The sequence below is a fragment of the Ursus arctos genome, unplaced genomic scaffold (assembly GCF_023065955.2).
Source record: "Ursus arctos isolate Adak ecotype North America unplaced genomic scaffold, UrsArc2.0 scaffold_26, whole genome shotgun sequence".
Lineage (NCBI taxonomy): Eukaryota > Metazoa > Chordata > Mammalia > Carnivora > Ursidae > Ursus > Ursus arctos.
Window position 1 is genome coordinate 19,614,356 of NW_026622941.1, and position 25,256 is coordinate 19,639,611.

The 25,256-nt window shown below is 41.6% G+C and overlaps 1 protein-coding gene across 1 annotated transcript; it reads right to left on the reverse strand.

Moving 5' to 3' along the window:
• Positions 1-912: 912 nt before the first annotated feature.
• LOC113257812 (cationic amino acid transporter 3-like) lies at positions 913-25,164 on the reverse strand. Its single transcript, XM_057318851.1, has 2 exons — positions 25,063-25,164; positions 913-5,837 (listed from the first exon to the last, which is right to left on the reverse strand). Exon 2 carries the CDS (start codon positions 5,648-5,650, stop codon positions 3,782-3,784), a length of 1,869 nt encoding a protein of 622 aa, XP_057174834.1. The 5' UTR covers positions 5,651-5,837; positions 25,063-25,164; the 3' UTR covers positions 913-3,781.
• Between the last annotated feature and the right edge of the window lie 92 nt (positions 25,165-25,256).

The window sequence follows — 25,256 nt, forward strand, 5'->3', positions numbered from 1 at the left end:
AAGATGCAGGGCACAGATCTAGATATAGTTCTGGATGGAGAGAAATGCTCTTTGTCAAGTAAGTCTCCCAGAAGATAGTTTTAAACAAGTAGCACAGTGATATCCTGAAAGGAAGGAGAGTTTTCTGTACCAAAGAAATGTGTAAGGCTCAATTCAGTTGAACATGGATTTAGAAATGCTCATTATGTGCCTGTCTCCAGGTGGATGCTCAGGGGAGTGAACAAGATAGCCTAACATATGCTCTACAGTCAGGTAAAAAAACTAAAAAATACTAAATAAATAAATAAATAAACAATAAATAATTAAATAAATAAAGACACATAACTGTAGTATTTTATTTTTTTTTTATTTCAGCTTTATTGAGGTATCATTGACATATAAAATTGTAAGATATTTAACATGTACGTTGTGGTGAGTTGATATATATATATATAGTATGTGAAATTATTCACTATGATTTCTCCACTGTGAAAGGATTAATGATTCTATTTTAATATAAATGTTTCATTATGAGGAAATTGTTCAAAGGGCGCCTTCATTTCCCCCGTTTCATCTTTACATGTTGAGGGCTTCAGCTGGATTCTTGGTTCAATGTGAGATCCCTTGAGCATAAGCATAAGGATCACCTAGGTACTTGTTAGCAGTACAAATTCTGGGCCCCGCCGAGACCTACTGAATTCCAAATGCTGGCAGTGGGGCCCAGTAATCTGTGTTATCACAAGCCCTCCAGGTGAGGTGACACCAGCTGAAGTTTGAACATCACTTAGCAAAGAACTATTCCTGGCCTCTATCCACCCTCAGCCCCCCTCATTGTGACCTTGATGAGTGGGTTGAAGAGATAGCACTGAGGATGCCCAGTTCAGCCTCTTCCAGTTTGTTGTTGATTTCCTTTTTTTTATCCAGAACCAAACTGCCCACTTGAGACATGCATTCCAACCTGTTCATACAGAAGAAAAGCAAATAAAAACAAGTTCTCTCCTTGCTGGGAGGTAGGAGGTGCTCAACATTACATGTGATGACTAAGTCTGTTTAATTTAGTGATATGGGATTAGCAAGCCGATGAGGCTGCAGATCTAAAGCTGACATTTTAGTCATCTCTCTCTATGTCTTGGTTATCAATTAGTTCCAAACACAGGCAGGGAAAATTGGGTGGTATTTATTGGACCTCTATAGCTCCAACAATGGGTAGTAATTAAAAGTGGGCAGGATGCAGGTACAGATTGCATGCAGTAAACAGACCTAGTTGAGGGGTGCCTGGGTGGCTCAGTCGTTAAGCGTCTGCCTTCGGCTCAGGGTGTGATCCCAGCGTTCTGGGATCGAGCCCCACATCGGCTCCTCTGCTATGAGCCTGCTTTTTCCTCTACTACTCCCCCTGCTTGTGTTCCCTCTCTTGCTGGCTGTCTATCTGTCAAATAAATAAATAAATAAAATCTTTTTTTAAAAAAAAGAGAGAGACCTAGTTGAGAGAATAATAGGACAGAAGAACAGAGGTAATCTTAGAACTTTTTAAGTAAATGTAACTTTAGAAATGATCAGTTGTGACTTCTAGTGTTATAGGTAAATAAGCAGAGCATGGAAGGAACTGAGTGGTTTGCTCAAGGTCACATTGCTAGTTAGTGGTGCAAACAAGACCAGGACCCAGACATGTGGCTCTTAGCTGTGCACTTTCTGAGCAAGTGGGCCAAAGCAGACAACAGTAGAGAAACTATTTAAAGTCCAAGAATGCAGATATCGCCAAGAAGAACCAACCCCAGGGATTTTCAGCATGAGTAGTGGGTTCAAAGCCAAAGTGCTCTGTGCTCAGAGGAAATCTCTGGCTCATGCTCTGTTGTCCCCTCACATAGTCACAGCTCAAGCTACACAGCCTGCTCAGTGTGCTCGGAATGCTGCTTCCTTCTCCTGTGCTTTTTCTCCTGGTGTTCTCTCTGCCTACAATCTCTCCCTGCCGCACACATGGGGCAAAAACCTACCTGTCCTTGAAGAGAGCCAATTCAAATGCCATTTACTACAAAATCTTATCTGATTTCACCACTCAACCCTCACCACTGCTCCAGCCACAGATGGTCATCCACCACTCTGAATTCCTAAGACACTTTATTTGTATGTTACTTATGACAACACTTTTTACCCTTTACTTCAGCTGTGCTTTACCCCTTGTTCTAGAATATAAAGTCCTTAAGGACAGGGGCTGTATTTCCACTTTTTTTGGTTTTCTGTATTTTTTTTAATTAAAGTATAATTAACTACAGTATTGCTATATTACTCTTAGGTGTACATTGTAATGTTTCAACATTTCTGTACATTTCTCAGAGCTCATCAAGATAAGTGCACATTTAATTCCCTTTATCTAATTCAGCCATCAACCCCCCACCTCCCCTTTGGCAGCCACCAGTTCATTCCCTCTATTTAAGAGTCTGGGTGGGTGTTTTGTTTTCTTTTTTTTTTTTTGTCTCCTTTTTTTCCCTTTGTTCATTTATTTTATTTCATAAATTCCACTTGTAAGTAAAATCATGTGGTATTGTCTTTCTCTGACCAAATTATTTTAGCATTATTCCCTTTAGGTCCATCCATGTTGTTATAAATAGAAAGATTTTTCTTCTCAATGGCTGATTAATATTCTACTCTCTATATAGACCTTACCTTCTTAAAGATTATTTATTTATTTGACAGAGAGATAGAAAGACACAGAGAGAGGCAACACAAGCAGGGAAAGAAGGAGAGGGAGAAGGAGCTTCCCGCCAAGCAGGGAGCCCAGTGCGGGTCTCAATCCCAGGACCCTGGGATCATGACCAGATCTGAAGGTAGATGCTTAATGACTGAGCCACCCAGGTGCCCCTAGACCTTATCATCTTTATCCATTCATCTATTGGTGGAAACCTGTGTTGCTTCCATATCCTGGCTATTGTATATAATGCTTCAATAGCCATAAGGCATGCATATTATCTTTCCAAATGCATGTAAGTAAGAAGGTTTTGCACAATGAAGGGAACCATCAACAAAACAAAAAGACTACTAACTGAATGGGAGAAGATATTTGCAAGTGATATATTTAATAAGTGCTTAATATCCAAAATATATAACAAACTTATACAACTCAACACCAAAAAATCTATTTATAAAATGGGCAGAGGCCAACAGACACATGAAAAGATGCTCAGCATCACTAATCATCAAGGAAATACAAATTAAAAATACAATGAAATACCACCTTACACATGTCAGAATGGCTAAAATCAAAAAGACAAGAAATAACAAGTGTTGGCAAGGATGTGGGGAAAAAGGAACCCTCATGCACTGTTGGTATGAATGTAAATTGGTGCAGCCACTATGGAAAACTGTGTGCAGGTTCCTAAAAAAATTAGAAATAGAATTACCATATGATCCAGTATTTTCACTACTGGGTTTTATTCAAAGAAAACAAAAACACTTTGTCTAGTTCCTTTAATAATAATTTTTTTTAAAGCCAGTAAGCCCCAACAGACACGACTGGAAAGCAGAAAAGTTGAAAGAAAGAAAGAAGAAAGAAAGAAAGAAAGAAAGAAAGAAAGAAAGAAAGAAAGAAAGAAAGAAGAGGAGAAAGAGCAAAGACACATTCTTTACACCACAATACAGAGCTGGGTTAGTGTTCCCCCACCAGATCTCATGGGAGATCTAACATTCCATGAGCTCAAGAGTACTCTCCATTATTGTGCAGGTGACCAGACCACATTCAGGTAATACACTGTCAAAGCAAGTATATACTAGGACTGCTGAGTTCAAGGTCTACAGTTTTGGTCCAAACTTAAGTGGATTTTTCCAAATGACTGTGCTGGATCCCATACCCAAAGTAGAGCGCAAACCCACTGAGTATACAGACACCAAATCTCAGCCAGGTTCCAGTTGCCAACTGCATCATAAGGCAAACATTCACAAAGATGCTCAGGAGTGGGAGGAGAGGCAGAGCAGGGACCTTAAAGGGAAGGCGGGTGGAGCTCTGTGGCTGTCTCCAGATGACCCCAGTGATCCCGGTGATGAGCACCAGGAGCAGCACGACCACTGTGATGGGACCTGGGTCTCCAGAAAGCAGACCTGGCCAGTGGGCCAGCACCAGGCAGAGGAGAGTCAGCAGCAGAGCAAGCACTGAGGAGCAAACATAGACAACCTGGCCAGAGAGTGGAGTGGGGGTGCGGCTGCCTGGAAAAAATAGTCCCTGTAGAGTCAGCTTCTCTGCTTCAGGTCCATTCTCCTCCTGTACCTGTGCCTCATTTCCTCCATTCTCCTCCCGCACCTGTGCCTCATTTCCCCCATTCTCCTCCCGCACCTGTGCCTCATTTCCCCCATTCTCCTCCTGCACCTGTGCTTCATTTCCCCCATTCTTCCTTTCAGGCTGATACCTAAGGATGAGAACACAAGTAGCCACCAGGGAGTGAGTAAGCAGAATCCCAACTAACATGAAATCCACCAGATCAATGAGCTCAAAGAGGAGTATCATGATTGCTGCCATAATGCCTGAGACGACAATGGCCATGACGGGGATGTCTTTGCTGGTGTGGGTCCTAGCAAGAACATGGAACAGGAGGCCATCTTTTGCCATCACAGAGATCATCTGATGGGTGGAGAAAATGTTATTCAAGATGGTGGTAAAAACAGTAAAGAGGCCTCCAGTAGCCACAACATAAGAAGCAAGTTTCCAGTCAATATGCAGAAATGCTTCAGGCAAGGGGATCCCAGGATGAATCTGGTAATAAGGCACCATAAGGGTAAGTGCTGCAGAGACACCAAAATATATCAAAGAGCTGATGAGCAGTGAAATCACAATGCCCATGGGGATGGAACGCTCAGGATTCTGGGCTTCTTCAACTCTGGTAACAATATTGTTGAAACCTATAAATGCATAGAAACAGGTAGCTGCTCCCCGAAGAATCCCTGGGAAACCAAAAGGCACAAATCCTCCATAGCCCAAAGGGCCCAAGCTAGAGGTGCCATTGAGTCCAGCCTTTACATAGTCCTCTTCTGTGAGCTTCCAGTTGTGCAGGTCCCCCTTAATGAAGCCAGAGATGATGAAAAAACTGAGAACCAAAAAGCTCACCAACGTGACCAGTTTGGTAACCAGGATCGACTGCCAATCCCTCAGAGCCAGTATTCCAGTAAGCAGCAACACCAGGCCCATAGCAAAGAAGTCTGTATATTCTAGAAGTATCTGTGGAACATGCAGTAAAACGCTCCCATGGGCCTGAAAAAGCTGGTTCCCAATCAGATAGTCAAAAGCTAAGGTCCAAGCCAGGGCCACACTGGCTGTCCCAGCAACATAGGAGATGATGAAGTTCCATCCTGTGATGAAAGCCCAGAGTTCACCCATAGTGACATATGTGTAGAGATACGCGGAGCCAGAATAGGGAACCCGGGTACTAAACTCTGCATAGCACAGCCCAGCCAACGCACAAGATAGGCTAGCCACCAAAAAGCAGATCACAATGGCTGGTCCTGCTTGATTGCTGGCCACTTCTCCAGCCAAGAAGTACACACCAGCACCCAGTGTGTAGTTTACACCCAGGGCCACTAAATCCAGAGTGCTCAGTTTACTGGCAGAGGCAGTCTCAGCCACAGGTTGCTCCAGCTTACGTCTTCGAACCAGCTTTTGACCAAATCTGTGAAGTGCCTGACGCAGCATTCTAGCTGGAAGTGAAGAGGAATCTAGGATCGGAGACCTGTAGCAAGCCCAGGGAGCAGAGAGTGTGTGATCAGGTTCAGGGTAGCTGAGTTAAGTCTTGTTGGGTTGGGGCTGCCGAGTTCAGTTTCTCAGGCTTCAAATGTGCTACTTCTTATTTCTTCTGGTATGTGCTATCCCTCCATAATGCCTAGGTAAACAATAAATAATATGTTAAAAAAATAACCATGGCCTAAGTAAAAAATAAAATAATGCCTAAATAAAAAATAAACATGGTGTTCAACAAACCAACCAAACTCAGAAGTCCCATGTCACCTGTTGCAGCCCAAATATTACAGAAACTGACACCAAAGAACATTATAGACAAATCAACCCTGCATCCTCTCCCCCCAAGAAAAAGTGCCAAATAAATCCCAACAGTCTTCTTTTTTACACACCACATGACAGAATTCTGTCTGGGTTCATCTAACTCGTGTAGTTTCATGTACTAATTGAACTGTAAGACACAATGGGGCATGAATGCATTGTGCAATAATTCACATGTGGGTTGTGTGCACATTGCTTGAGCATGAGTTATGACACATTAATTCACAGACTAGCTATCTCGTTGCAATTTCAGACCCATTTTAAATATTGTCTGAGGTTAAAATACAAATACCGGTCCCTGGGCCTTAACACCCTTAGCCCCCACATCAGCTAGCCAAGGTCAGATGGCAATTTGGCCCCCTTTCTCTTCATTCTGCGTCATCCATTCAGCTGTACTGATGGCCAAGAATGTGCAGTTCAGCCCTTTCCTTTATCCACCTAGGCCCATAGGGGTGCTGTGAACAGAGAGAGGGAGAAAGGGGCAGGGCTTTCACAACCACCTGCAAGAAGGAGAGGACCAAGCTGCCTGGGAAGGAAACACTGGAGGAATGGGGGCAGCAGCCAACCCAGGGTCCATGACTAAGAAGGGAGAGGAGCCAAGAAGGTGGTTTTGAGAATTCTGACATTCACTGAACCTCACCCAAAGCACCCAGGAAAAATTCACTACAGTTTTTATGTCCACGGTTATGAATATGTGATGGGCAGACAGAAAAGAAATGAGTCACCTAAGTAGCTCACAACCTAAACAATTCCTTCTGTCTCCTCCCTTTCTAGGTTCCAGGAGAGAAGGGAGCTCACTTCTGCAGACAGTCTCCTCACTGGCCACACTGTGCCCTATATACACCCTGCTCCATCTGTGATGTCAGCTGCCAGGGGCCCGTAGATTGTGCCCTGCTCTGTGAGTTGTAGTAAAACACTCACTTATAACTGTCTATTAATTGTTCACAGGGAGTTATTTTTAACTTGCTCAAACCATAGTTTGAATATGCCAAATATATTTTCTTAACGAAGGAACTAGTATGTGCTTCCTCTTGTCCCCTTCCTCCCTTGCTATTTTTCAAATGGACTCCTCCTCAACGGGAGCAAGGCTTTGGATAGAAAATTTACAACAATGCCCTGAAAATGAGTAGTGGAGATCAGAGAAAGCAAAGGCATGCAGCCCCCACTCTCCCCCCTACTCAGCCTTTGGTTGTGAGAGAATTTTAGGACATGTTGTCAAAGGTTTTTAAAGACAGAAAGATGAGCTCAAAACTGAACAGTCTTCTCCATGGATTATCAGAAGGCACACTTGGATTATTGGGTAAGACCTTACACCTCCATATCCATCAAGATTCCTTATTTGTCACTCACCAGTTCCAGTGTTATGATTTACCAACGAGCACCCAAGATAGATAAGAAGGATCAGTTCTTAACTCATGGAATCTTTCTATGCTATAAATCTGATTGAGGTGACCCCACCCACCCTCAGGCTTCAAACCCTGCAGTGGTTCCCCAGAACCCTTCCTTCATAATCTTTCCTTCCTTCATAATCTGACCTGTGCTTATTCCTTCTTCTTCATCCCCTGCACAGTTCCTGCACCAGCTGTGAAATTCGACACTCACCCTGTACCCTTGCCTCTAATGCCCTCTTGGCCCCTTCACTTAGCTAACCCTACTTCTCTTTCAGTTCTCAACTCAGCAGTTGCTTCCCCAGGAGGCTCCTCTGATGGTTATGCTGCCCTTCCTATGTGCTCTCATAGCACCGGGAGCTCCCCCATGTGCCATTGAGCCTAATATATCCAAATTCCAGGACCGTTGCCTGTCTCCTCTAACAGACTGTGAGGTAGGTGCTCAATAAATATTTCTAAAACAAATAGCAAACTGAGAGGAGAAAGCTGAAAGAGGCCATAATCCAGAATTCCTATATAATTCCCTTTGAGATACATACTTTGTAGCCAAGAAACCTTTATAAACCTGGATCAGGTAAAGATATACATGGTATCACCTTCCTTGTAGAAGGCAAGCAACATGGATAGTGTGAAGGGGAAAATAACTGTGATAAACTTTGACCACACATCATTCATGGCAAGTATGAGTGACACAGAGTCATAAAGAATTGTTTGCCTCTGAGGACACTTGTTTAAATATATGAGGCAAACAACCACCCACACCCAGTTAGAGAAGCCCTACTGTTTTGAAGGCATCATGCTCAGGCCCTATAATCCAGGTAGGATATCCTAAGGCAGAGGTTCTCATTTTGGGGGGCAGAGGCAGGCATAATGAAGACACCCGGGGACATTTTCAAACTTCAGATCTTCTCCCTCTGGAGATTCTTGTCCATTAGCACAGTACTTCCTCTGACTGCTGCAAACCACCCCAACTGACAAGAAATTGTCCTCAAGTTCAAGGGGAAGAAATTCTAAAATGTTTCTTCACAGTAAGGCAACACAGTTGAGTAATTAGAACTAAGGGTCTGTAGGTAGACTGCTCAGGTTCAAATCCCACCTCACATCTGATGACTCGGGACAAATTCGTTCACATCTTAGGGCTTCAGTTTCCACAACAGCGAAATGGGAGTAAAAGTAAATACCTCACAGGGTAGTTGTGAGGAGTAAGTGAAATGATGTCTGTAAAGTATGTAGCTCAGCACCTTGAAAACAATATGTACTTAATATCATCTAACTAATCCTTAATATTGGAATCTGATCTAAAGTCCTTAAACTTTGATAACCAGTCTTTATAAATGTCTAGACTCAAAATCTTCCACTAAAACTTGAGCCTGTTAGCTAGCCCTGATGAAAAAATGAAAACAGTTTTTTTCTATGCAATTTGCTTTTAAACTCTAAGGACTCTAACTAGACACCCTCATCCATGTTGGTGCTAAACACTTGGGGGTCCTAGACTTACAGACTTAGACCAGGCATTGAAAAATGCAACACTAAACACAATAATAATAATAATAATAATAATAATAATAATAATAATAATATCTTTGCCTGTGGATGCCTTATCTTATTTCTGGAAGGGGTAGTGTTGGGTGCCATAGAGGTAGGAACAATAAACACAATGGCTGAAATGCTGGATGTCAGCCCTGGCCCTTCCACGTAACTACACGAACTTGGAGAATTTGCTCAATCTCTCTAAGCTTCAGTTTCCTCATCCACAAGGGACTTTTCCTGACCTCTCTCACTGGATCAGCATATGAATTCAGTGAGGAGATAGAAACCATCACATACTGCTGGTGGGAGCATCACTGGGGCCACCATTCTGAAGCACAATCCCCCTGGAATTAAGAACGCACACACCCTCCCACCCTGCAATCCCTCTCTGAGGTAAACACCCCAAGGAAACTCTCTCCTGAGTCCATAAGGAGCCCACGTGAGCGTGGCAGAAGTGGGAGCTGTGCCAGCATCTGTTCCTAGAGGAGTATATAAGTAAAATGTGCCGTGTGTGCACAATGAAATATGCCACAGCCGTCAGAGATAATAAAGTAGATTTACATACAGCAACTTGGGTAGAGCTTGGATACAGTGTTAGGTAGCAAAAGTGAATCAGGACGATGCGTATAGCACAATGCCATTTATGTACATTTAAAAAACAGCCAAAAAAAATTGTATATTTGTCAAAGATACACATATATCTATTAAAAATGTCATGACATTCCCCTTCTCACAATCTTCCACTGGTTTCCCTTTTCATTTAGACTAAAGCCAAAGTCTACATTTACAATGCCCTACAAAGTCCTACAGTATTTGTCACTGACCCAACTACCAATTCTGTTTCTCTCTCTTGCCACACATTTCTCTCTAGCCACTGGCCTCTTAACGATTCTGGCCTCCTAACATACCAGGCAAGACTCTACCTCAGAGCCTTTGTACTGGCTGCCCCCTATAACTGCATGACTGGTAGCCCAGATATCCACATGGTTGCTCCCTTCACTGCATTTGGTGAAAGGGCACATTTGCAGCACAGCCTTCCTGAATCACCCCAAATACAACTGCAATCCCCTCCTAACCACGCATAACAGAACTGATTCCCCTGCCTTTTTTTTTCCCATAGCACTTGTCACTATTTAAAGTACTATATGTTTTACTTATTTATTTGGTCATGATTTGTTCCCTTCAAAAGAATGTGAGCTCCATGAAAGCAGGACATTTTACTGTTTTGCTGTATTCCCCGCACCTACAACTGTGCCTGACCATACAGTCGGTACTGTATTTGTGGAGTGGATGAATGTATCTAAGTACACACACAGAACATGGACTGGAAGAGCATTTGTTAAGTACACTAACACAAGTGCCTCTAGTGAGGAGGGGAAATGAGAACAGAGATAAGGATGAAAGGGGAAAATGCATTGAAAAGAGGCCTGATACGATAGTTGCCAGCAATATACTGGTTCAGAAAAGAAAATACAAGCATTGTATAATAAACTTTATTTTCACTATCATAAAAGGTTCTCCCCCCCATGAAAATAAATAACAGCCTGGGGTAAAAGTGTTTTACTTGAGACTACTTTTTTCCATGAGTGGGTGACACAACACATTTAATAGATTGAAGGGGGAAAAATCATATAGTCATCTCAGTAGGTGCAAAAAATAATTTGATAAAAACTTTCATGATCCTCATTGATAGCAAAGTAGGGCCAGAGGTAAAAATTTTTTAACCTGATAAAGTCATCTGCCAAGAACCTACAGCAAGTTTCATATGTAAATATGAAACAGAAGCCCTCCCATCAAAGCTAGGCTAAGAGAGGATTGCCTTCTATGACAGCTATTGTTCAGCTACTTTCTACAGCTAATTTATTAGAAGCATCCTAGTCAATGCAGTAAAATCCATAGAAAAATAAGAAATGGAAAAGACGTGACCAAATGGCTGCTCTTTGCAGATGATGCATATACATAAAGGAAATTCAAAATAACCTATCATAAATAATAAGAAAATTCCTATCATGAATAATAAGAAAAAACCTATCATAAATAATAAGAAAATTACTAGATAAAATATTGAAAAATATAGTTACTAATAACTAGGTAATAAACTAGTAACATAGGATGACATTTCTCCTGGACAAAACGTGGGTGACAGGAAAATGAGTGGGAAATTGCCAATGTATACTTTTTTGAGCTTTGAGAATTTGTAACATGTATTAGCTATTCTAAAAAAATAAAATGCTTTAAAAGATTTAAAAAAAGAGCGAGAAAAGAAAAAAGAAAAGAAAAGAAAAAAGAAAAGAAAAGAAAAGAAGAGGCCTGACAGGAAACAATGTGTCACTACGCCATGACTGAGGGAGGGACTGACTCCACTCTGAGCACTGCACGTTCAACAACGGAATTGTAGTAGATAATGTTGTGAGAGGACCTGGTACAGAGCCTGATAAATGGCAGGGTCCCAATAGATTTAAATTGAAGGGGAAACTAGAATCCTGTAATAGCCAGGATATGGAGAATACAAAGAAAAAACACCTGCTGGAAAGAGAGTTCAGGACAAGGAAAGATGGGGCACCCCTCCTACCAGTTTCCTCTGAGCTCATTTCCCTTTTCCCAATTTCTCTTTCTCCTTCAGCCCCTTCAGTTGCCTTTGGAGGCTCCTGCACTTGGCACTAAGGTCGCTTGTGCCACATTTCTCTCTGGGGAACCATCTCCAGCCACCTCCCTCCCAACAAAGGGTACAACACTAGTTCTTCACATTTTTTTAAATCACAGACCTCTCTGAGGTCGGTCACCTCAAAAAAATGTCATACACCCTTCTGAAGTCCATCCATGCATCCTGAGCAGGAATCCTGAGAGGAGGACCATCTGAATTGCAGGGTCACAGACTGGTAATGCTTTTGATAATTTGTTTTTCTCAATTGTGTTGTGCAGGGTGGACCTTGCTCTCTTCCAACTTTTACTGAAAATGAGGGAAAGTGGGCCTACAGACAAAATAGGAAGATACCAGAGAAGCAACCCAAAGAACAAAACTTCTGGCAACTAAATAATCATATTTTATGACTCCAACGGAAGCAGGCAGAACAAACAAATGAACAAGCAAACTTACAGAAGAGAAAGCAAACTCATGATTGGGAATCTTGAGAGAGCCTACCACAAGTCCAGCTTATAAAATACAGAAAAACATCGTCCTTAATTGCCATATTCAGAAATGTCCTTTCTCCAAGAAATAATCTGTGATTATTCCAATGGTTTATATTCAGTCCAGACTTTCTGACCCAGCTGTCCAGCCCCAACCTAATTCTTCCCCTGCCCTCAAGCCCATCACCTGCTTCCTAACTCAGCTCCTCACATCCTGACTTACCCTTCTTCGGATGAGCCTTTGGACTGGGTAAGTTCCCTGCCCTGCCAGGGATGCCCTCCTCACTCCTTCTGTCCACTCTTGACACTCTAGCTCTTCTCAACCATATTCCACAACCTTTTTCCGCCTTGCATCTAGGAAGCCTTTCTTAAGCCATACTGACAGGACTGTGCATCCTGACTGATCCCCATCTCCAACTTTCCTCCCCTTCCCACCAGCACTTACAGCCCATCATGATGGTCAGCTGAAACTAATTTTCCCTATCAGCTGGTGTCTGGGGTGTGTCACTTAAATTCCTTTGTAGTCTCAAAGCCTCCAAGGGCTGGGCCAGGATCTATACGCCTCGTCATTCTGGATTCCACACTGCCATCTCCAACTACCACTACACAGCACAAGGATCTGCTCATAATTGCTAACAAGCAACCAAAAGAGGAATTTAAGAGAGAAAATGAATATAGATGTATTGATTGACTATTGCATCTTGAGATTCCTAGAAGAAGGGTTGTTTTGTTTTGTTCTTTTGGAAAGAGAGAAACGGTCAAACAGAGATATAAACAGGAGACTAGAACATTCACCATCATTATTTCAAGAACATTTCCTGAGGACATTTCCAAATGAGGGCCCTGGGTCTGTGATTCTCAATTTAATTAGGAAACAATCTCCCAAAGGAGGTGTTTGCTCAGGGGAGGTGCTTCAGGAAATGCAGACATGGGCCGGGGAACATGAAGCCAGCTTTTATGAATTCCATAAGGGCCTAGCTCATCCTCCCCTCCTTCCTGCTCCCTGTGTTTCTCTCAGTCTCTGAGCTCTTCCAAACTCTAAAACAAAAGTTCCATCCCATACGTCTCAGAAGAATATCTGCGAAATCCAACAATCCACCCACAAAATTTCAGGCTATCTGGCATTCCCAACCAGCCATACCCACTCTTGTCTGTCTTCCTTTGTCTCTGAGAAGGGTACTGCCCTCACTCTGGAACTTTTCAAAACATTTTTCCAGGGCAGTAACTTCCACTGGTTTCCATGGTAGGTAGTGAACACGCCTACCAATCAGGAAGTTGGCCTTGTGGCTCCTCCTGAATGACTTCAAATATAGTTTGGATATGAGTTGTTTTGCTAGAAGTTTGATAAAGACTTGAGAGGAAGGCTAACGAGGCTGTTCAATAATGGTTTTGAAGTTCTCAAAGTTTCAGAACTGTGGACTTTATACAACATCTCTAGAGATTATAGCAATCCCTCTATATCTAAGCATAGGTCCTTCCTGATCCCAAATTGTATAAATACTCTCTTCCTCCTTAAAATTTCCAGACAGTGAAAACTCCAGAGCCAATGAAACCACTGGCTCCCAAACATACAAGTATAACGATTTTGGATAGCTGAGCTTCCCCAGAGTTTCTGAAGTCCTAACTCAAACAGCCCTGAACCTCTGGTAGGGGACAGTCAGGAATACAAGGGTAGAGGCTTTGAGTTCACTGCCAGAGTTTGAAGTAGTAGTAAGTGTGGTGCATGTGTAACCAACACGTCCAACATGGAAACAATTTAGAATATGTATGAAAAGGTAAACAGAACAAAAGCCACCATGAACACTGGGGCTGAGTCTCACATATGAGGGTTAAAAATATATATATAGTTTACAAAATCAAATAAAAATGGAATTTTCCCATTTTCTCTTTCTGTTTCTGCCTTCCCTAGAAGTCTATATCAAATCATTGTCTTTCATTACTCATTCAACAAATACACTGCTCTCCATTTATTTAGTACTATGGATAAAGAAAAGTAAAACACAAACATTGCTCTACTCAAGTTGCTTACATTCCTGCAATAGGAAGCAAAAAATAAACACATTAGTAATAAGAATATGTATTGTTTCAGATTTGCAATCATTGCTGCAGAGAAAAGTAAAGCAAGGAAAGGTTAGGAGGTGCTCAGAGTGGATGTTGTGATTTTACAATTTGTGGTCTAAGACAGCTTCGCCTTCACACTATTGTGCAACCATCACCATCATCCATCTCCAGAACTTGTTCATCTTCTTCAGCTCTAACTCTGTACCCATTAAACAATAGCTTCCCATTTTCCCCTCACAGCAGCCCCTGGCAACCACCATTTGACTTCCTATCCCTATGAATTTGACTAATCTAGGCACCTCATGTAAGTGGAATCATACAATAGTATCCTTCTGTGACTGGCTTATTTCACTTGGCATAATGTCTTCAAGGTTCATCCATGTCATAGCATGTGTCAGAATGTCCTTCCTCTTTAAGGCTGAATAATATTCCGTTGTGTGTATATCCAACATCCAAGTTATCTGTGTATTCACTGATGGGCGACTGATTACTTTACCTCTGGCTGCTATGAATACAGGTATACAAATATGTTTTTGGGGGCTCCTGGGTGTCTCTGTCGTTAACCATCTGCCTTCGGCTCAGGTGATGATCCCAGCGTTCTGGGATCAAGCCCCGCATCGGGCTCCCTGCTCAGCGGGAAGCCTGCTTCTTCCTCTCCCACTCCCCCTGCTTGTGTTCCCTCTCTTGCTGCCTCTCTCTCTGTGAAATAAATAAAATTTAAAAAAATATATCTTTTTGCTTCTGCTTTCAGTTATTTGGGATATATACCCAGAAGAGGGACTGTTGGACCATATAGTGATTGTATATGTAATTTTTTTTTCAAATGACCATACTGTTTTCCACAGGGACTGCACATTTTACATTCCCACCAGCATGCCCAAGTGTCCCAATTTCTCCACATCCTCACCAGCACTCGTTATCCTCTGCTTTTGTTTTTTTTTAATAGCAGCCATCCCAATGGTGTGAAGCGGTACTTGGCTGTTTTGAAGAAATAACAAGGAGGCCTGTGGGGCCAAGACACAGTGAGTGAGGGGGAAGCTGTAGGGGATGAGGTCAGAGAGAGCAGGAAGCTGGAACCTTCACATAGGGTCTGAGAGTCACTGTGATTTGGCCATTACTCTGGGTATGATGGAAACACTAGAAAACTGAGAGTTTCACATGATGTGTACCGATTTTCATGTTCTCTGAGCTAAGTATTGGGTTCTCATACTAAGGAAAGGCCTCCTCCAGAGTTTGAAAACAAGGCTTGGAGACGGGTTTTGCAGAGCTCTCAACAGATGTCTGCTGCTTCTGACAACACAATAAGGGGTGAACAAACTGTGCTTCCATCTGCCTCCCTCTCTAGATGCCAAAGATGGCATACAGCCACCCATGGGACAATGACACGACGATTGCTTTCACTGAAGCTGTTTGCTTTCTGGATTATGTCTAGACAGGATTCCATCTTTTAAAACTCAAACAAAAATCATTTTAGTACCGTCCACTATTTTAGGTTATTCCCCCCAGTATTGTGGATAATCAAGAGCTGACACGGAGATAAAGGGCGCTTTTTCTGGAACCTAGTAAAATTAAGGACTGCAAAGACAAGGATAGGTAGAGTCTTGGGAAGGGGAGAGGAGCCATGTGAATCAGGCCCTTGCAAGTTGCAAAATTAAATAGATGCCTCAAGCACCAGATGCCTCAGGAAGGACTGTCAGTAATGTCTGAGATGCTCAGTGCTGGAGAGAGAAAGGCCCCCCAAGGGAAGCCTGAACACATTTCTGTGAGGCATAACCTTACTGCCCTGGGCGACAAGGATGAAGGCTTCTATATTCAAATAAGAAGTCCAGGAGTTATACAGTTTCTCAACAACAAATAATCCGGAGTGAATGGCTGCCCAAACACAGAATATAAATATTAGAAAATGTACACTTACATGCATGCACGGGGGTGGTGGCAGATGGAGGGTAGAGAAGGAGAGACTTACAAACTGAGGGCTTCAGAGGGGAGGGGAATGGGGGATTGGGATAGGCCAGTGATGGGTATTAAGGAGAACACATATTGCATGGAGCACTGGGTGTTATACGCAAACAATGAATCATGGAACACTACATCAAAAACTAAGGATGTACTGTATGGTGACTAACATAACATAAAAAAAATTTGTTTTAAAGAAAAAAAAAGAAAATACAAAAATAATATATACATATAAAATAAAAGTATATAAACTTAAAAAAAAAAGTAGAGACTTAGGGGGCTGTCCCCACTGGGAAAGGGGGTGAAACAGAAATCCATTTTTACCATGTCATTCAAAGGATTCAAATAGGAGCCAGGGGAGGGAAGTATAATAAAATCTGAAAACCTAAATAACTAATTTCTCTCAGCAAGGAAACAGGCCATGTATTCCCAGCTTTTGTGTGCTATGTCTCTTTCCAGCTGAGGACCACCTTATTCATCATCTTCCCTCAACATAGTATGATCGACACCCACCCCCAAGGTAAAGAGACTGCTCAGCCTACCTCATGTCATATTCTTTATCTCATTTCCTTTCTCTGTGGGCTCTTTACAGATGTCCTGGGTTACCTTTAAGCCTTCAAACATGTATATAAAAATGATACTAGAATATAGGAGAAGGTTGCTCTTTCTCTTGTCCTCAAGTAGAAAAATAATAGAGCTAAGTAGCAGTGAACATCGTATGTCATTCATTCATTCATTCACTCATTCATTCAATAAATATTAAGCACCTTCTAAATGCCAGTCCTAGTGCTTGATGCTATGTATACAATGGAGAGGAAAAATATATGTCCCCTGCCTACGTGGCACTAATTGTCTTTAACAATGCTCTTATATAATATTCCTCCCCAAAATGTGTAACCTGAATCTAATGACAAAAAAGGATCAGTCTGGGTCTATTCCTAGGTATCTTATGATTTTTGAACATCTGTACTCTGAAAACTATAGAACACTTATGAAAGAAATTAAGGAAGACACAAAGAAATGGAAAAATATTCCACGCTCATGGATTGAAGGAAAAAAATTGTTAAAATGTCTATACCAGCCAAAGCGATCTACACATTTAATGCAATCCCTATCAAAATACCACCAGCATTTTTCACTAAAATTTGTATGAAACGAAAAAAGACCCCAAATAGCCAAAGCAATCTTGAAAAAGAAAAGGAAAGCTGGAGGCATCACAATTCTGGACTTCAAACTATATTACAAAGACATAGTCATCAAGACAGTATGATACTGGCACAAAAACAGACACATAGATCAGTAGAACAAAACAGAAGTCCCAGAAATGAACCCACAACTACATGGTCAAATAATCTTTGACAAAACAGGAAAGAATATTCAATGGAAAAAAGGCAGTCTCTTCAGAAATGGTGATGGGAAAATTGGACAGCAACATGCAGAAGAATGTAACTGGACCACTTTCTTACTCCATACACAAAAATAAAGTCAAAATGGATGAAAGACTGAAATGTGAGACAGAAAACCATCAAAATCCTAGAGAACACAGGCAGTAACCTCTTTGACCTCAGGCATAACAACTTCTTACAGACAAGTGTCCAAGGCAAGGGAAAAAAGCAAAAATGAATTATTGGGACTTCATCAAGATAAAAAGCTTCTGCACAACAAAGGAAACAGTCAAAGAAACTAAAAGACAACCTATGGAATGGGAGATGATATTTGCAAATGGCATGCCTGATAAGGAGTTAGTATCTAAAATCTATAAAGAACTTATCAAACTCAAGAACCCAAAAATAAATCATCCAGTTAAGAAATGGGCAGAAGACATGCACAGACATTTCTCCAAAAAAGACATACAAATGGCCAAGAGTCACATGAAAAATGCTCCACATCACTTGTCATCAGGGAAATACAAATCAAAACCATGATGAGATACCACTTCACACCTGTCAGAATAGCTAAAATTAGCAACACAAAAAACAACAGGTATTGGCAAGCTTGTGGAGAAAGGAACGCTCTTGCACTGTTGCTGTGAATGTAAACTGGTGTAGCCACTCGAGAACAGTGTGGAGGTTCCTCAAAACGTTAAAAATAGAATCACCCTATGATCCAGCAATTATACTACTAGGTATTTACATAAAGGATACAAAAATACTGAATCAAAGGGGCACATGCACCCCAATGTTTATAGCAGCATTATCAACTATAGCCAAATTTTGAAAAGTGCCTGAATGTCTAACCACTGATAAAAAGATGAAGAAGATGTGGTATCTATATACAACGGGATATTACTCAGCCATCAAAAAAATGAAATCTTGCTATTTGCAACAATGTGGATAGAACTAGAGTATATTATGATAAGTGAAATAAGTCAGTCATAGAAAGACAAATACCACATGATTTCACTCATGTGTGGAATTTAAGAAACAAAAGAGGTGAACATAAGGGAAGGGGAAAAAAGGAGAGAGGGAAGCAAACCATAAAAGAATCTTAATGATAGAGAACAAACTGAGAGTTGCTGGAGGGATGTGGGTCGGGGGTAGGCTAAATGGAAGATGGATTTTAAGGAAGGCACTTGTTGTGATGAGCACTGGGTGTTAGACGTAAGTGATGAATCATGAAATTCTACACCTGAACCCAATTTTACCACATGTGTTAACTAACTAGAACTTAAATACAAACTTGAAATTAAAAAAAAAAAGATCAGTCTACAAAACAGTTTTCCACAGAAAGCTGACTTTCTATAAAACAACTGGCCTCTGCTGTTCAAAAATGTCAATGTTAGGAATGGCAGGCTGAGGAAATGTTGCAGATTAAAGGAGAATAAAGAAATACGACAATGAGATGCAATGCAGAACCCAGTTTGCGCCTGTTCAGAGAAACATTTTACTATAAAAATTTGGACAATTAGTAAACTTTGAAGAGATCTTACTTTATGCACACATGCACACACACACACACGTTATACCCCTTTTTCTCTTTTTGGATCATATCACTATATTTTTTAAAGTTATTAACAAATATGGACTTGACATAAGGAATAATGGGCATTGCGAACATGCTATTAGTATAGGAAGATCAACAGAGAAGATAAAGGATTGCCTTTCTATTTTAGTCTCAAAACAAAACCCTAAATATGTCCAGAAACAAGGGGTTGACAACACAGGTTTTAAGGACTTTATTCAGGTAAATTATATAAAAATTTGGTATAAATCCAAGGAATTCCAACTGAAATCATTGGTTTCAGATATTTGGGGATTACCAATCGAGAACTCAATTCAATTCAACTGACATGAAGTCACATACACACTAGCGCCTTGTCCACACCACCTCTACCTGGTAGGTTCCTGTGATTTGCAAATCCTGCATATCCAGGGCCAGCCTCCTGCCATACTCATTGGTCCACCTTCCTCCTGGTCCATAAAATTGATAAATCTCAACCATGAGATGCTCTCACCTCTCACTCAGATTCACCCAGAAGCCATCAGAGAGTGCTGCCCTTCCTTGAACCAGGATGACACCCTAAATCACAGTCTTCCCGAATACTACATTGCCCCACATGACTGAAGTGGGAGTACTCTCTATTGTCCTTCTGGAAAATGACACTTTTCTCAAGTCTTAAACAAACACTCACACACACACACACACACACACACAATACCAACCAGACCTGCAGTTTCCTGCTCTCTATCAAATCCAAACTTTTAGATTCTATTTATAATCTTATTTATAAGTCTTTCTTTTTTATAATCTATATTTATAAATATTTCTTTTCACTGTTTTCTTCCACTTTCCTACTATTAACCTTTTCTGTGGCAACTGATTGAACAGGATAAATCTTTCCCCACACACCCACATCTTGATGGTATTAACATCACCCCTCACATACTGTCCCACTCTGCCCAGAACATGCTCTTTCCAGACCCTGTCAACATGACTGTACTTCCAGAATTGGCTTAGTCACACCTACAGATAGATATCCAATCTCTCCAGTATGTTCCACTTGCTCCCTTCTCTCCCCTCATTAATGTCCAGTAGCAGAACTCAGGGCATAGAATTCTGCCCTGGGAGAAATCCCAGTTAGTGAAGAGGATAGAGGAGTAGTAGGTGGTGAGGTGGAGCCCAGGAGCAGAGCTTCCGCCTGAGGATGCTTTCAGCTTGCCTTTTCCTCCCCACCTGAAGCCTGAGGTACGAAGAGTTAACTGGCCACAGCCAAGGAAGTACCCCAGGATCTATAGCCAGCTTGGCAAAGTGAGAGATCTGACACAAGAACTGAGGTCTCTTTCACCACAAGTTTCTTTCACCACAACAAAGTGAAAATACAAGGGAAGTAAGCACAAAGTTCATTATCTGTGACATTTATGATTTGCTCCAGTGTCATGCCCATGATGTGTGACAATTTAAAAGACAGACAATACAGAGTTTTATTACTTCCACTGCTTTACATTACTTGGGAAAGAAGCCATGTAATGTTTTGGCATCAGGCAACATGACATGATTCTCGAACTGCAATAATTACATATAAGGCTAGCCTGCAGAAGGGAGGAGTGTACAATAGTCGATTGATTGACTGGTGTGTAGAACAGGATATTGCTTATTTCAGGATAGGGAAGTGTCCATGAAATGCCCTTATACTGTAAGATCCGAGAGAAAAGGTATTTCTGTATTTGCTACCATTTTTCATGTACTGTCTGTAAATAACTATACAGATGGGTTCTGTGTAGAATGGGTCGGGTTTGAAGTAAGAAATTGGATGTCTTCTCAGGTAGAACCAGATGAAGTTTCTAAGTGAGAAAGACTGGATTCAATCTGTTAAAGATCAGATTTGAACTAAGTATACATGAATACAAAGGCAAATTCCAAATTAGAAAATTCAGGTAAACATCGATTCTTTGTGCAAAAGAACTCAAGCAAAAACACTTTTCTTCCCACTAATTTATCGACATCACCATCGTTAACCCCCAATCATCACATACCCTGTTACACACAGCATAAGACAATGGTGGCATACATAGATTCCCCTCTCTAAGAATTTACGATTTAGTGCATTTCATGAACACCTCTCCATATGCCAAAATAAGTAAAATATACATAAACTGTGAACCAGGAAGGGTATTCCTAAGTAAGAAATGAACAGTCCCGGCAAGGACCGGTCAAGATCACAGATAACTTTCTAGTCAGTGAAAGGTAAGATTATTAAGGACCAAATTTTCAGTGCTGGCAAGACTGGTGAGAATCTTCTGTGAACCATGGGTCAACCTGAGAAGGCTGCATGGAAGAGGCAGGAATTACCCCATTTTGATATTGTATATAACTGTTTCCCAGGAAAACATCAGTTCAAGCTACATCTTCAGTGTGGGCCATGATCCAATAAATTGAGCCTCTTTATGCCTTCCTTCCATGTCTGCGACCAAAAACACGAAACAAATTCCACCATACCTTGAGCGAGTAAATCCACTTTGCCCAACTAGACAGATACAGTTAAATATTTGCTACAGATATTAACACAGATCAAGACACTAAGATATAATAATAATAATAATAATAATAATAATAATAATAATAATAATTCTCAGTCCTAGTCTGTGCAGGAAAGAAAGAGAGAAAGCACCAGAGTAGTAATAAATGTATAACTTCTCTCCTGGGGAAAGAGAATGAAAGGTCAAATAACTTCTTTGAAAAGTTGGAAAGAAAGAGGAAGTAACCAAATGCAGCTCATGCTAAAGAAAATAAATATCCAAACTTATCTCCCAGGAGTCATCTGAATACAACCTCAGCAAAAGGATCACTTATCAGGCATCCTCCGACCTCTGACCTTACCTTGTACTATATTCTGCGTGCATGTTACATGAAAGAACCTTTTTTCTCCCTTTTGAAAATAAAAACGCCTTAGGGTAGAACCTGCTTCATGTTCTCTCCATGAGGCTAGAAACCTAAATTCTGCCAATAAATTTTACTAGGTGCAACCAAGACTTGAACTTGAAGGCATGAGAGTTTCCAAACTGTCTGCTTAGACAAGGGGAAACAGAGCCACCTCCTCCAACCCATCTACCTACCCTACCACTCCCAGCACTACACTTCTCAAATCCCATCCCAGTATGGCAGAAGCTGAATTCCAAGTTAGTAAAAACCCATCCTGATGCAGAAAAACACACAGCAAACCAACTATACATAGATCAGATCCATCCACTGAAATGTAGCCCAAAGTCTGTATAGATGTAGACCAAAACATTTCGCTTCCTTCCTACAAAATATATGGAGTCCCTGCTAGCAGCAACACTATGCTAGTATCAATGCACCATTATCTCGGTACACAAGCAGATTGTCAAAGCTTCTTTAAAGGCTCTATAGACTCCATATTATTAATATCATTCTGGGATGGTTGTGAACATGTGCCTTTTCTTACGCCCTCTGGGATAACTGCAGAGAAAACAGAGTGAAAGGCTATGTTCCTCATTCATGATTTGACATATTTACGGGTTTAGATTCAGTTAGAACCCAGTGTTGGAGATTCTTCACATTTTTATCATACTAAAACAAGATGATCAACTTGACAAATCAGAAAAGCCTGAGCTTCTGCTTCTAGAGGTCTTCAGAAACTAATGGGCTACCAGGAAGAATCATAATGAGATTTTCCAAACAGGAATCAGAAAGAGAGCTGGGAAAGCCAGGAAGGGTGTGCAGTTAAGGGATTAGTATGTGATGTGCTACATTGAGGTCAACAGTGGAAATCACCTTCTTCTCTATTCTCCCTATGATTCTCCACTCCATTTTCTCAATCCTTAATCCTATCAACACAGAACAGCTAACAAAAGTCATCAGGAGGAAGCAGTAGAAGGAAATCCACCTGCCTGTCTACTTCATTTTCCAAACTACAACTATAACAGGGGCACACTGACACACAGTCATCTTTTCCAAGAAGCCTTACTAAACATCTTTGTTTTTTACCCCAAACCCTTCCATTCCTTGTAAGCACAGAATCTAAAAATCCATCCAGGGGCGCCTGGGTGGCACAGTGGTTAAGCGTCTGCCTTTGGCTCAGGGCGTGATCCCAGCGTTATGGGATCGAGCCCCACATCAGGCTCCTCCGCTGGGAGCCTGCTTCTTCCTCTCCCACTGCCCCTGCTTGTGCTCCCTCTCTCGCTGGCTGTCTCTATCTCTGTCAAATAAATAAATAAAATCTTTAAAAAAAAAAAACCCATCCGTCTTCCCATCCATCAGTATACTCTGTCTTCACTATTATACCAGCAATTGTGAGTGGTCAGAGCCCACGGCTTCTTCTTCCATGTACCTCCTCCCAGTCCATCCCCTCAGTAACACAATGAACACAACATGGCTTGGGAAAGGCAAACTATCACTCTGGTTATCCTCCTTCATATCTTTAAATGTGTCCTTCTGTCCTTCCCTGCAAGGACTCAGCTGCCTCTCTCTCCGTCCTCTCTCATCAGACTGTGCTTGGTGCTCTCATAGCTCTCAGTGGCTGCTCCACATCAACACCGGCTCCCTTGGAAAGTTAATTGTTTTGTTTTGTTTTTTTGTAGGAAAGACACAGATCAACCGAGTCATGTGAACATTGTATCGTGCTTCAAAGTCCTGAACTCTTCTCCAAATACAGATCCATATAACTTCTCCACCAAGATGCACCTGCCTCACCCCAGCTCAGACAACATAACCTACAACAAAGAGCTTCTGCCAACACTTTTTAAGGGACACTCTGTAGTCCTCTTCCTAGTTCTTTCTCATCCCCACTCTGCTTTGTGATTTCTGTGATAATCAAAGAAAAAAGGGACAAAGATAAAGCAAATGAATATCATCCAAAAATCATATTTATCAATTTGGAATGTACTTGCTGAAGAAATTGGCCTTTCTGCATGATTTTGCTTTAACAAAGGTTTAAATGAATCTGCCTTCTAGAAGTACATAACAGATATCAATTGATAATGGAGAGAAGTTGCCCAAGAACTGCTAGAGGGCAAGAGAAAGACAGCCTAGAAACCAACACTCACCACATATCATCAATAAAACAGGTGTCACGCATGGATGAGTGTTGTCTGGGCTTCTGGTGTTGGGATGCTGCTCACAGTGTACATAGCAGTGGGGAAGCAGGGAGGGTGGAGAACAGTTTAAGACTCCAAGGGCTTTCAAAATTAAGGAGTTGCAAATACGTTTTGTGATAACAGCAAACCGCCTCTGGGTGACTGTTTTAAAGACCACTAGGTGGCCACACCCCAGGGGACCTTGTTAATCTTTTCTCCTATAGCCTGACCTGGACTATAATCCATCCCCACCACAACTTCTTTAAATTAGATAAGAAAGTCAGGGAAATACCTTCAGCAGCTGTAAAAACAGATATCTAGCTCCTTGAGCCTGGAGGAAGGAGACCATCAAATCCTCTCTGGTGATGGGGGACCACCCTATCACACTGGAGCTGCTATTCTGTAAAGTGCACACCGATGTCCTTTCTGAGAAGATACACACGGAGACTTTCAGACTCTCCAGCAAGAAAGCATTGAAAACATGAAGCAGAGCAATGAAAAAATCTTCATTCATTCCAGGAACATGTGTAAGCATATTGTGTGCTGGACCCCGTGGGAAAGACAAAGGTGAAGAAAGCAAGCTCTGCTCCAGGTCAGAAAGGAAAGTTCAGGAAGGAGGGCAGGCAAAAAGGTGGGAAGGATGCTGGAGGAGAAGTACTAAGGAATAATCTCCCCTAACTCATATTTTGCTCATCAGAGCTGAGAACCTTTCTGGTCTGGAGGAGAACAGAATGTAGGCCTCCAAATCTCCCTGTCCCAGTAAAATTCCCTGCCCTCCCCAAAGTCGCAAGGTAATGGTCTGTACCCTCCAAACCAGACTCTAGATTTGGTGCCATGAAATACCCAAACCCCATAGTGCTAGACAGCTAGTAGAACTCCAAGACTGGCCTGCTTCCTCTCTGGCTCTGTCTCAGTTTTCTTGTCAACTCTACAAAAATGAGAAATCTCTTACCATTGGGCTTTTTCTGCGTCAGAGGAGAAAGATCTCAGAAGAAAGTGCAAGCCAAACCAGGGACAGAGAAAGGCTTGGCCAAGCAGAGTCATGACTTGGAGTGGAGCTTAGTGGGGCTCTCAGGGAGTTACAGCACTGGGGAGGCGGGGTCCTCTGGAGGTGGGGCCCTCGTGGAGGAGGGGCCTCAGGAGTCT